The sequence below is a fragment of the Pongo pygmaeus genome, chromosome 5, assembly GCF_028885625.2.
Source record: "Pongo pygmaeus isolate AG05252 chromosome 5, NHGRI_mPonPyg2-v2.0_pri, whole genome shotgun sequence".
In the NCBI taxonomy this organism is placed as follows: Eukaryota; Metazoa; Chordata; class Mammalia; order Primates; family Hominidae; genus Pongo; species Pongo pygmaeus.
In genome coordinates, this window is record NC_072378.2 from 43,696,856 (window position 1) to 43,709,881 (window position 13,026).

Below are 13,026 nucleotides of genomic sequence, written 5' to 3' on the forward strand. Positions count from 1 at the left end.
AGAGCTCTCAGAAGCAGTCCTTTGAGCTTGTGTAGGGGCACTCAGAATGGTCCAGCATTTGACCTACCATCATAGGCTTTCCTACAATATAGCCTCTAACAAAACTAGGCTGACCCAAACCCCTGGTAATATAATTGTTTACCTTTATACCAAGAAGGTTGGGAAAGCACCAAATTCTGCATGTGGTGTGTGCCCAGGCAGACTTCAAGGGGTTTGTACTGTGAGACCTAAAGTTCTTATGAGATTGTGCAAAACAAAAAGACATGTCAGCAGGGCCTATGGTGGTTCCATGTGTGTTAAATGTGTTCATGACAAGATCAAGCATGCTTTCCTTATTGAAGAGCAGAAAATCGTTGTGAAAGTATTGAAGAGTCAGAAAGCTAAATAAAAATGAAGCTTTTTGAATAATAATAACAGAAAAAAGAAGTCCGAAAGGAAAAACAGTGTTCTAAAAAATGTTCCCTTTCCCTCACCTATCCCCCAGATCAATACAGCTCAGACACCATTGGAGAACTGAGGTCTAAGCAGCAAAGCAGGTGATGGAGGTAGGGCTGTGAGTCATAGTTTGTATGAAAGCTTGTGACCAACATCTTTGTTCCTGAACAGAGGAATGTAACAGTTGATAAGAAACAGATCTTGGACTGGAACAAAGGAGAGAAAGTGGTGGTGACCAACGTGTTGGCAGCCCTGGCACCAGGTTGCTTTCCATTGCTTCATCCACCAGGTCATGCCTCAGGAATAAGTAATCCTTAACTAATATATCAACAGCATGAGGCCCTGAGGCACTTTTTGCCCTTTATTGACTTCTTATTCCACTGATGGCTTTGCTTATATCATGAATATTCCCGAAAGTTACTAAAACCATAGATGTATTTGGGCAGTAAACTAGACCTCCAGGACTCTAAAAATGCCTGGACTTACAAATCAAAAACAAAACCAGCCTGGCGTGGTGCTCACGCCTGTAATCCGAGCACTTCGGGAGGCCGAGGGGGGCTGATCACTTGAGGTCAGGAGTTCATGACCAGCTTGGCCAACATGGTGAAACCCTGTGTCTACTAAAAATACAAAAATTAGCCAGGCATGGTGGCACACGCCTGTAATCCCAGCTACTCGGGAGGCTGAGGCAGGAGAATCGTTTGAACCAGGGAGGCAGAGGTTGCAGTGAGCCGAGATCACGCCACTGCACTCCAGCCTGGGCAACAGAGTGAAACTCTGTCTCAAAAAAAAACCCAAAAGCAAAACAAAACAAAAAAACAAAACCAGGCTAACAGTTTTCAGGATAAATCTGGAATTGACACAGCTTAGATTTAAATAAATCTCAGAGTTTACAGGATTTAAAGGTCAGCTAAATTTTACTAGGTTCTGGTTCTCATTCACACTGTGTTTCTCAGCCCATAGTCCCAAAGTACAAAGAGGAATAAAAGTACCTATTACCATTTTTTGGCCAGGCGCAGTGGCTCACGCTTGTAATCTCAGCACCTAGTGAGGCTAAGGCGGGTGGATCACTTGAAGTCAGGAGTTTGAGACCAGCCTGGCTAACATGGTAAAACCCCATCTCTACTAAAAACAAAACAATTAGCCGGGCATGGTGGCACGCGCCTGTAATTCCAGCTACTTAGAAGGCTGAGGCATGAGAATTGTTTGTACCCGGAAGGTGGAGGTTACAGTGAGCTGAGATCATGCCATTCCACTCCAGCCTGGCCGAAAGAGTAAGACTCTGTCTCAAAAAAAAAAGTACCCACTAGCATTTTTTCCTTTTTTCTTTCTTTCTTTTTTTTTTGAGACAGAGTTTCACTCTTGTCGCCCAGGCTGGAGTGGAATGGTGCGATCTTGGCTGTGACCTCTGCCTCCCAGGTTCAAGCGATTCTCCTGCCTCAGCCTCCCAGCCTCCCAAGTAGCTGAGATTATAGATGACTGCCACCACGCCTGGCTAATTTTTTGTATTTTTAGTAGAGACGGGGTTTCACCATGTTGCCCAGGCTGGTCTCGAACTCCTGACCTCAAGTGATCTGCCAGCCTTGGCCCTGCAAAGTACTGAGATTACAGGCATGAGCCACCACACTCAGCCTTTTTTTTTTTTTTTTTTTTTTTTTTTGAGATGGTGACTCTGTCGCCCAGGCTGAGGTGCAGTAGCCCAGTCAAGGCTCGCTGCAACCTCCACCTCCCGGGTTCAAGCAATTTACCTGCCTCAGCCTCCCAAGTAGCTGGGATTACAGGCATATGCCACCATGCCCAGCTAATTTTTGTATTTTTAGTAGAGACAGGGTTTCACCATGTTGGCCAGGCTGGTCTCGAACTCCTGACCTCAGGTGATCCGCCCACCTTGGCCTCCCAAAGTGCTGGGATTACAGGCATGAGCCACCACGCCTGGCCCATTTTTAGGTTTTTTAAAATTTATTTTTGAGACAGGGTCTTGTTCTGTTGCTCAGGCTGGAGTGCAATAGTGCAATCAGAGTTCACTGCAGTTTCAACCTCCAGGGTTCAAAGCGATCCTCCCACCTCAGCCTCCTGAGTAGCTGGGACTACAGGCATGGACCACCATGCCGGGCTAATTTATTTTTTGTAGAGACAGGGTCTTACTATGTTGCCTGGCTGGTCTTGAATTCCTAGGCTCAACTGATCTGCTGACCTCGGCCCTCAAAGTGCTGGGATTATAGGTGTGAGCTACCATGCCCAGCCCCTACTGGGATTTTATTTTATTTTTTATTTTTTTCAAGACGGAGTCTTGCTCTGTTGCCCAGGCTGGAGTGCAGTGGCATGGTCTTGGCTCACTGCAACCTCTGCCTCCCAGTTTCAAGCAGTTCTCTTGCCTCAGCCACCTGAGTATTTGGGATTACAGGTGTGCGCCACCACACCTGGCTAATTTTTGTATTTTTAGTAGAGATGGGGTTTCACCATGTTGGCCAGGTTGGTCTCAAACTCCTGGCCTCAAAGCGTTCCACCCACCTCAGCCTCCCAAAGTGCTGGGATTATAGGCATGAGCCACCATGCCTGGTCCTCTACTGGCATTTTAAATGAGCAGAGAGTAAGGGGTTTCCTTGGTGTTTTGAAATGATGCTTGCCTGCTACTGTGTACCAGAGGTTTCAATGTGTGTGGGACAAGTACAAGACTGAGTGAAAACTGGTGGACAGCTGCCCTGAAGTCTGATATTGAAGGATCAAACATCTCCTTTGTGATTGTCCCCGCTTCACTGAGTCTCCTTTGCTTACTCATACCCCAATCTTCTAAGGATATACCCAATTTTACTTGTCTTTGTATGGACCAATAAAAGAGGCTAGAACTGAGATAAGAGATGTTCTACTTAGGGGCACATTGGAGCCCAGGGCCCAGGAAGAATATGAAGACCTGAACTCTATAGCTTTAATGTAAGTATCATGGCACAAAATGAGAGATGGGACTTCAGGAATAATTTATTCAATGCTAAATGAGGTGAGGAGTGGCAAGTCTAAAATACACACCCTCTATGTACATTCTAATCTTGTTCATCCTCTACAGGTACAACAATATACACATTCACTCACCCAACTCACCATTTCCTGGCAGCTAAAATGACAGAATCTTCTCTACAACTTATCTCCACCCCCATCAGTCATACCCACCTTCTGGAAGTCAGATCCTTCAGGTGATTGCCTACCGGCCACAAGGGCACCCATCATTTCCGTGGCCTCTGTGGTTTCTATCCCTGCCTTTCTGGGGGCAGAAATGTCTGCTGCAGTCCTTCCTTTTGGAAATCTGAAGACTTTTGGAATTGCCCCTGAAAAGAAAGGAAGATAAGTGGGTGAGAGTCTGTAACAATGTGACCATAGTCATCCTTAGGAAGGTGGTTACAGGAAGGCTGGGTGGAAACTTAGCAGGGGCAGAGTATCAGAGAGACAAAAGAAAATAATATCTTACTATGGTTGATTTTATCTCTGCTTTCTCAACATCCTCTACCTTTTGTTCTCCCGTTATGTAACTCTGCCTCTGTTTTCACCCTGTTCGTTCACTTTCCTTAAACATACTCATTTCCCTTATTTTCTACAAAACTTTTCTTGCCTAATCCTCCACAAATGGAACCAAAGCCTGTAAATCTTTAAATCATTACATCTAGATATGTTATCTTCTGTCCTTTTGCATGCGACAAAGACTTTTTTATCTTTTGTGTACCTGTATTACTTTGTGAAACGGGTATCTTGATTTATATCATTTAATGTCCAAGTGTTTGTACAACATTAATGAATATGAACAACCAGTTCAAGAGGTCGGGGAAAGAATGGGAAGAGGAAGAGAGGAAGAAGGAAAGAATGTTAAGACATTCTTGAAGAAGGTATGTTGCCCAGCATCGATGGGAATAGGAGAATTTAGGAAGTCTTGAGGGAAACGCAGCCAGACCTATTTGTAATGATGGAAAACAGACAAGAGGTGTGAAGGAAAACAGGGATGCACTGAGTAGGAGAGATACAACTTAAAAAAAATAATTTTAATACAGAAAAGTATACAGAGGGGTAAAAAAAAAAAATGGCCTATAATTCCACAGCACTGGATAACCCTTACTACATGTTATCATTTTATACATGTGTGTGTGCATGTGTACATATTTTGCTTATAAAACATTTATATTTTATATAAAATGCATTCTCATGGTCATAATGTTGAAACAAAACAGAAGATACAAAATAAAAAGTGATAGCATTCCTTTTCCCTCTCCCAAAGGCAACCTTTTTTGGTTACGATTTAGTTTTGATGAGATGACAAGAGGATGCTGGAGACCATAAAGTGTTGAATTACTTCTTCAACCAAATCAGAGGGGTTTTGGGTTTGACTGACTTAAACATGCTTATGAAGTCTGGCTGGAAGGAAAAAGGAGGCCATTTGAAAACTGGATCCCCAAAACCTTTTTTTTTTTGCTAACTGTAAGGTCAGTTTAACTCCTTCTCATCCTCAGTTTCTCTTCCAGGAGCTGCAGAAGCAGTGTTCCCATCATGGCCTGGCACCATTATTCCAGAATGCTGTTGAAGTGAGGGAACCAAAGGCAACCTTGACATGCCTCAATGATACAGTGCTTTGTATACAAAGACCCAGGACAGAAGCAAGAGGACAGTTGGCTTCTAGAGTGCTAAACACCCAGAAAATACAATAGGCAATTTACAGTTTTTACCGACTTATAATTTGCTAAGTATTCACAATTTGTTAATAAAAACAGCTACTATTACCACATTGATTCTTTCAATGAATTTTTATTGAGTACCTGCTATATGCCAGACAACTGTGCACTGTGAATACAATGATTAAAAAAATAGTAAGCAAAGACAGACTTCTTGCTTTGGAAAGTTTATCATGTACTTAAGGGGAGCAAATATTAATCAATGAAACATAAATGTAAAATTACAACCATGTTAAGTGCTACAACATAAACATACATGTTTTATATGTAGTCTTCTGAAAGTGTATACGGGTTGAGGGCAAATCAGGAGAGTTGTGATTTTAAGAGTAGATGATTTTCATTATAAATTCAACTTCGTGGCTTATCAATGAATATTGTATACATAACTTAGTTAAAAATTACATAAACATTACTGCAATTTTAAACTCTAAAGAGATGTGCTCACAAAACTATTTCCATTTGTCCATGTGCTCACATAAATTGCTAATAAATGAAGACTTTGTTTAGGTTCTTATCCTATATTTAGTATGTAAGCTTTGTTAAGGTGAGAACCAAGGTTTAGGGATACATATTAATATATTAACAAAGCTTGCCTATATATGTTTATATATATTATCTATATAATATAAAGAAACTATATATACTATATATGAAACTATATCTATATATATATATATAAAAGAAACTACCTCACTTATTTCTGTTACAGGCTACATCCTCTCTGAACCCTCCTCCGATTTTTAAAATTACACTTCATGTTCCTATTGGATGCATGTGTCCTGTATGTTCACCTCCCCACCCCATTCTTCCTCAGTCCCTGAATCTGGCAGACTGATAAATGGACTATGTGCTAGCATGCTCTGCTACCAAAATATCAACTTTTTGACTTTTTAGAAAGATGAAGAGTCATGGGTGAAGTAAGAATACTTAACTATATTATTCAGCAATATTAGCAGAGTATTATGTGCCCTGTGAATATAATATGGCTTGTAAAGCAGGAAGCCCCCCATTTGCAAGGCCAAGGGGAATTTTTAGCAGGTTATTTATACACCTTAGGTAAAATTAGGTATTTGCCCAAATTTAAACATAATTGCTGATCATCTGCTTCTCACAGTTGAGGATGTCTGATAAAAGTTGTTCCTGATGTTTGTAAAACTTAAAACACAGTTATATTACACCATAAGCTGCATTTAAAATTCAGGGCCCATTTCTTCCATGTGCCTAAGTCTCCTAAGTTGAAAGTTTATTCAGTACTGTGATAGTAGAGAACAACGACAAAAAAATATGCTCTATCTCCAGCTACTGGGTTAGAATTCTGTCCTTCCTTTCACCTGTCTTCTCTGGATAGGTTCCAAAGACAGATCCCACTAACCAAAAGGAAGGAGGCAGAAACACTTCCTGCCCAGAATACAGAATCCTCAAAGTTCTCCCCCTGCTGGTTCAAGGAAGATATAAAGAATGCCACTCCCACAACTTTTAAGTGAGCATTATTTTTGAAAAAGCCAGATTGGTAGATGCCTTTGGTGTAAATCCTGAAGTTATCCAGAGAATACAAGAGGAGTTACTACCAAAGCTTAGGCTCAAAGTACTCCAGCCCTAGCTACCTGAACTAGTTCTGCCCTTCCTACAATAAATTTTGCCTCTTTTTCTCTTCTCACTCAAGTGGCCCCCTCCTAACCTACAGAGTAAGATTCCAATGCCCTCTGAGGAAGTAAGGTTAGGATTGGGATCTTGATATGGTTACCTCCTCCCGACTCTTTCCCTAAAACCATCGGTCTCTCCCTAAAGGGAAGTGGAACTAAGTGAACAGGACTGAAATCAGCACAAACTGGCATTAAAAATTATGTTCCCTGAATTCCTATAGATAACCTGCTAGCACAGGGAGGGAGTAGTTCTCTGGGAAAACAAACCTCTCTGAAGCTCACTCGGGTTTAAACTCTTCTAAATGGCACCTTTTGAGTTAGTCTATGGTTTCCAAGCAAGAAAATTGCATTGAACTCAGGCTTTGTCCTAAAAACCAGGGCTAGAAAGGTGACACGGGCAGGATACCCTGACCCTGTACATATTGGTGCTAGGATAAAGATAACGATCCTTATCTCAAAGGAAACAACACAAAACAACTCTGTGACACAGTAAGGTAAACTAACAGTAAGGTAAACTAACTTGTCTAAAATCACAGCAAGGTAAATGACTGAGGCACAGTCAAGGATCTAGCTCTCCCAAATCTGTGTCCTTTCCATAACATGATAAGAGAGGCCAGAATGACTTCTAAATTGACATTAGTCAAGAAAAATTAAAAATCCTTCCCAATGTTGACCTAGGGATTTTATAGCTCTGTACATAAGGAAACAGGAAAAAAAAATTGGGGGGGCGGGGAGGTTAATACAGATCAGCAATTTTGTATTATCTTTGAGGAACAGGTGGGTAAATAAGACTCTGAAGGCCCTGTTGAGTCAGGTTATAAACTGCTGACAACAGGGATATCAAGAGGAAACTGGGACAGAGATAGAAAATCTAAGCACTGAGCTCCCTAATTCCCAAGAGCAAGAACCTGATTGTCCTAGGGGAGCTCAATTCCCAGAAAAGCCTACAGAGAGTCAACACAAAGGTATATACAAAGCTTCACAACAGGAAGATGCCAACACCAGACAGCTGTTGCCTATTTACTACCCATCCAGGCTGCGCTGGGGCAGACTATATATCCTAACATTCTGGCATGAGTAGTTCTGACAAGTGAGGAAAGAGCATGGTTGGGGGTGCAGATAGACAATAGGGCAGCAGGGATTCACTGTTCTAGTTTTCCTTTGGAGTTCAAATGTGTGTGATTTCAAAACAAAAATCCAGAAGGAAACATGAGATTAATGCATTTATTCCAAGTAATTAACACATTAAAAATAAAGTTAAACTTGTCCAAGCCAACTCATAAATTCTTTAATCTTTTTAACAAAATATACAACCCAAAACATCATACTATGGTGGAAATTAATTGGGAAAGGAGGAGGTAGAGGAAAGGATACATATGGGTTTGTGGAACAGGGAATGAGTTCAATCTCAAGACAAGTTTCAGAGATCTTCTACCCCTTCACAACACAAATGGCTGCTAAACAATTTAATACAAAGTGTTACTGGATCACAATACAATGAACAAACGCCATTTCAAAAATAAAAGTGATCTCAAAAGCATATCTGCTCCTGGCAATGAACCATGAATAAGCCTTACCGATTTGTCGTCTTCTAAAAGTAAGCCTGCCAGATATTCTTCCATGTTTATTTCCAAACAGGTTTGTGGGTTAGCAGGACAATGCATCTCAAGAAAGGCAACAGAGTAAGGGAAGTACAGGAGTTGACATGCCAATAAGGGGTGTAAACAGTAAACAAAAGAGCTACTCACGCTGCATTTCAAACAATGTTAAGGCAGGCCCATCCAAATGGAAGCCTAAGAGATGAACAATTCTTCCAAGTTATCCATTTCAGCAAGCTTTCTGGTGTTTTTCCCAGAGATGCATCAACTGCCCAGGAAATTGGGTAGGAATACAACACAACAATTGGAGAGGTCAGCTGCCTCCATCCTCCCCCACATTTCAAAAATGGCAGAGTCAAAGCCAAAATACAATCAAAGCACACTATGTGGTGAGCCAGTTAGACATTTGATTTTAATGACAAAGTGGGAGAAAATAAATTGGCCAAAAAAATTAACAGAAAATACATTTTACAGATATATATATATATATATATATATATATAGTTATCGATTTGTCTGGTGTTTTAAGGGGGAAAGGAGGTAAATTCTTTAGCTTCCATGAACATTTACTGTAAGATGCTGACTGCATCTCTTGGTGTAGCTTCCAGATGAGATAACAAACTAGTCTTGGATCATCTGGGCATCTGATTTCTAGAAGCCAATGATTCACTCACAAGTAGCTCTAGGTATTTATTCTTAGTTGTGAACACTGGATTCTGTGTGGTCCTGGATGGCACCAACTGTAGCTTCCTGTTCAGGCATTTCCTGAGGGACCATATTGTCTTCAATTACCTGTTCCCTTGGAGGGGACCTTGACACTGGAGCTTTAACCAAATTCAGAGGGTCGCCACTGTCATCATCTGCTTGCAGAATTGCCACCTCTGTGGTGGATGCATTCGATATTTCTAGCTGTAATGGCCCCAACTCCAGGGAACTACATTTAGAAGGGTCACCTGGTTCAGAGGGTGGAGAACACAGTTTATCTTTTTGAACTCCAGAGGTCCGTGTGACAAAGTCAACAAGGTCTGGAAGGCAAGGAGATGGCCCAAGGCCTGCAGAATTAATTGTTTTTAATTCCAATCCGAGTGACTCTTGTTTGTCTAATTGGGAAGATTGTTTTACTTCCTCAGGCATCATTCCTCCTGCTAAAAGGTCAAGGGCCTGGTGTGTTCCCTCTAGGCCCCCCAAGCCACAGTCAACATTTTCTGTAAGTCCAGTTTTCAAAATGTTAGGAGAAGGGATCCTAACACTCCTGGGATTAGATGAGTTTCGTTCACCCTCTGTCTCAAAGTCAAGCACCAAGGTTTTGGGAGAATCTAATGGAAACCCAGAAAAAGATGGGATTGGTTCGAAGTCAGTGGAATCGGAGGAATTACACCCTATAGATGATACAGAATTTTCTTCACACACTTTCTGAGACAAGGCAGTTGGGGATCTATGTGCTGGGCTTACCCGAGTAGTGCAGAAATCAACAGGCATATCCCCCAGATTCCCCAGGGCAGTAAGCTCCTCTACCTTTAAGTCTGTAGCTTCAAAGTCTCCTAGGGCCTTGCTTTCTATTGTCACTGTTAACTCTGGATGGACATCTTGTAGCTCCAGTGCTTCTGCTTTTGGTTTCTCTGGGCTCTCCCAGGTCTCTGGCCTCTTCTTGTTTTCATCCCAAACAGCCAACTCATAGATCTTTTTAACTTGAAAGTCTTTTGATCTTTCTCTCTTGAGTTTGAGGCTTCTGTACCTAGAAGTTCTAGAAGCTGATTCTGGAGCTGAATTTTCTAGCCCCTCCTCACTAACAACTGAAACTCCTTGTTCTTGTGTACTACCTGTTAAACACATAGCTGATCTGGCTGGGGAATGAAGAAGCAACTCTGGGGCAGAAATTTTCACAGGTGTATCTTGTGGGTTGAGTAAAGACCTAGCTTCTGATAAAAATGAGTCTAATTTTGCCTTTGTGAAAGAGCAAGCCTGTGGACTCAATTTGATCACTACTTTACTTGGAGTTTCACTTCCTGTCATCAATTTATTGGACTGTTCAGCCTCTTTGTCAATCATTAGCAAGTTGGGCTGTTTTACTTCTCCCTCCCACATGTATCTATTTCCATGGTTCAAATTAGAATCTTCTATGCTGTGGGGTCCAATGCTGGTACTTGCTCCCTCATCAACTATCCCCTCAGACAGCTCCTTTACCCTTCCTTCTAGTTCAGTGTTTGTCTCTATCTCACTTTCTCTACAATCCTCAGATTTACGGAGCTCTTGGCTTTCCTTATCCTTGTTAACAGATTCTCTGAGGTGGATTTCTACCAACTTCTGAGATTCTTTGCACTGTATATCTAACAGCTGAGGTGGTGGTTCTACACCAGGTGGTCCTGGCTCTCCCAGGTCAAGCTCACTCTTCTTCTCTGGAGATATATCCCTACTAGTGTCACTCTGGAAGGAACTAGAGGTCCATATGGCCAAAGTGTCTGTCTTTGGGGTAATTGTTTCATAAGGCCTGCTTTGGCACAACCTTGTCAGAGGCTGTAGGAAGCCATAGGTGCTACCTGTGCTTTTTGGGTCTACATGTTCTACAACTGACCATTTTCCTAGGGCCACCAGAGTTTTTGCAACAGGCTTTTCAGAGTTGCTAACTATGGGAGCAGTGACCAAACCCTCACCTTGATGCAACTCCTCTTGGGATGCACTGCTGTTCAAAGCAGAAGTAGAAGAGGTGTCTGAACTTTTGGTTCTAGAGAGGTTGCTATTTTCCCCATTGGCCAATGGGCCACCACTTAGCTTAGTCTCAGGGGCCCCCTTAGTCTCAGGGGCCCCCTTTCCACCACTACTATAGAATATGTCATACAGGTCCTTAGCATTGGCTGTGGCTAAGCATGAATTTCGCTTCTCTAATTTTTTGGCTTGTTCACTGAACACACTTGAGAGGGGTGGTGGAGGACGTACTAACACAGAGAACAGGGTCTGGTCTCGGTCACTCTCACTCACCCCAGGAGCTGTCTCATCAGAAGGAATGGCAGCTGGCTGTGCTGAGGCCATGATGGCTACAGGCAACACTGGGTTCAAAATGTTAGGACCCACGAAGCCAGGGCTGAGAGTCTGAGATACAATTGGGTTTGATTTTACTGGAGCCAAGATAGCATTTGCTTGAGCAGGAGACGGGACAGCCGGATGAGGCATAACGGGGGGTGGTGGAGGTGGTGGAGGTGGGGGTGGTGGAGGAGGTGGTAGTATTTGTTCAGGTAAATGAGATGGCTCACTCTTTTCAGCCAACACCACTTTTTCCTCTGGAGACCCTTTTAGAATCACCTCTTCCCCTCCAAATGCTTTGGAAATGATGTCTGGAGGTAAGAGGAGATCAGCTGAAGACTCTTTAACCACTGGCAGAGGTTTAGCAGTGGTTCCAGAGGACTTAATAGACAGAAAGGTGTTAAGAGGAGCTGGCTTGCTCATTGTGGCTGAACATGACTTGCGGAGTACTGTGGATGGGATAGGCAGGTTGGGTCGGATCTTAGTCTGTGTGGAAGTTGTCACAACAGGCATCCAAGGGCTGGTATGTGCAACAACAGTTTTCCCAGAGAGCTTGATTTTGATAGGCTTTGCCTTCCCAGCTTCAGTTTTGCCATCCTCTTTGTCCTTACTACTTTCTACAATCTCTTCTTTAGAGATACTTGGGGTCACCACTGAACTTTTCTCCTCTTCTTTTTCTGGCTTCTTCCAGCTGAATTTCCCAAAAGAAGATGATGTTGGTGATTCCTTCTTTACCTCTTCTTTTAACTGGAGTTTGATGCCAGTGTTCCTTTTATTTTCAGCTTTTTCAGGGGAGTTCCTACCCTCAGAGAGTTGGTCTTCTAATTTCTCAGAGACCTTGTCATCCTCCTTTACTTCTTTCACAGTCTTTGCCTTTTTTTCTTTCTTCTCCTCCTTTGGTTTCTCACTAAGTTTGCGCTTTAGCTCACTCTGCCGTCGCCGTTCTGTCTCTAGGACCACAGCCAAGCCAGCTTGGCGGTCCAGATTCCGCCGCTCCTCATATAATGGGTTTTCATCCACATATTTCTGGGAAGAAAAAAGATAAAGGCTCAAAAACTGGTGAAAATACAAGAGAAAAAAGTCTTGGCCCTGCTACTGTTAGAATTCATTTAGTAGAAATCCCCAGAATAATCTTCCTCAAGGACATACGGGATGCTATCTGCTGAGCATCTCCCACTAGGATTGAGGAGAACTTAGAGGTTATATGGAATTTGAAGTGTCAATGGCTTTTTCTGGCTCGGACGCCATTTGACAAAGTCAAAATAATTACTTCAGAAAAGTTGGAAACTCCACAGCCTACTACAAAGACCAACCTTGTATTTCTCATTGTGTTGGTGACCCTTCACATGTTGCTCCCCAGAAATTGGATCCCCCAAAAATTCTTCACAGAGCTGGCAATAAAATCCACTGATGGGAACCAGAAACTCAGAGCCTGGAAGAAGTAGAAAAAAGTCAAGGAAATAAGTCGATTCCACTCAGCATGACAGCAACCAGTGGAAATCCCACCACCCCTTTGCAGTAAAATGGTTACAGTATAGAGGGCCTTACCCACTTTGAAGTCAGAAGCAGTATTTAGATGAATCCCAATGGCACAGTCTTTCCAACCTAAGGCTTGAACTACAG

General features: G+C 42.4%; 2 protein-coding genes across 3 annotated transcripts in view; one reads left to right on the plus strand and one right to left on the minus strand.

Annotated features, from left to right (window-relative positions):
• Positions 1-46: 46 nt before the first annotated feature.
• On the plus strand, positions 47-1,020 carry LOC129038332 (large ribosomal subunit protein eL34-like). Its single transcript, XM_054491155.2, has one exon. The coding sequence runs from the start codon at positions 47-49 to the stop codon at positions 386-388; it is 342 nt and encodes a 113-aa protein (XP_054347130.1). The 3' UTR covers positions 389-1,020.
• Positions 1,021-7,997: 6,977 nt separating this feature from the next.
• The window catches only part of ZNF318 (zinc finger protein 318), a 33,703-nt gene continuing 28,674 nt past the window's right edge, over positions 7,998-13,026 (minus strand). For both annotated transcript variants that reach the window (XM_054491154.2, XM_063666212.1), the window contains exons 9-10: positions 12,717-12,835; positions 7,998-12,429 (exon numbers count right to left, since the gene is read on the minus strand). In XM_054491154.2, coding sequence (XP_054347129.1) covers positions 9,082-12,429; positions 12,717-12,835 — 3,467 coding nt within the window. In that variant the 3' untranslated portion in view covers positions 7,998-9,081. The remainder of the gene's footprint in view (positions 12,430-12,716; positions 12,836-13,026) is intronic.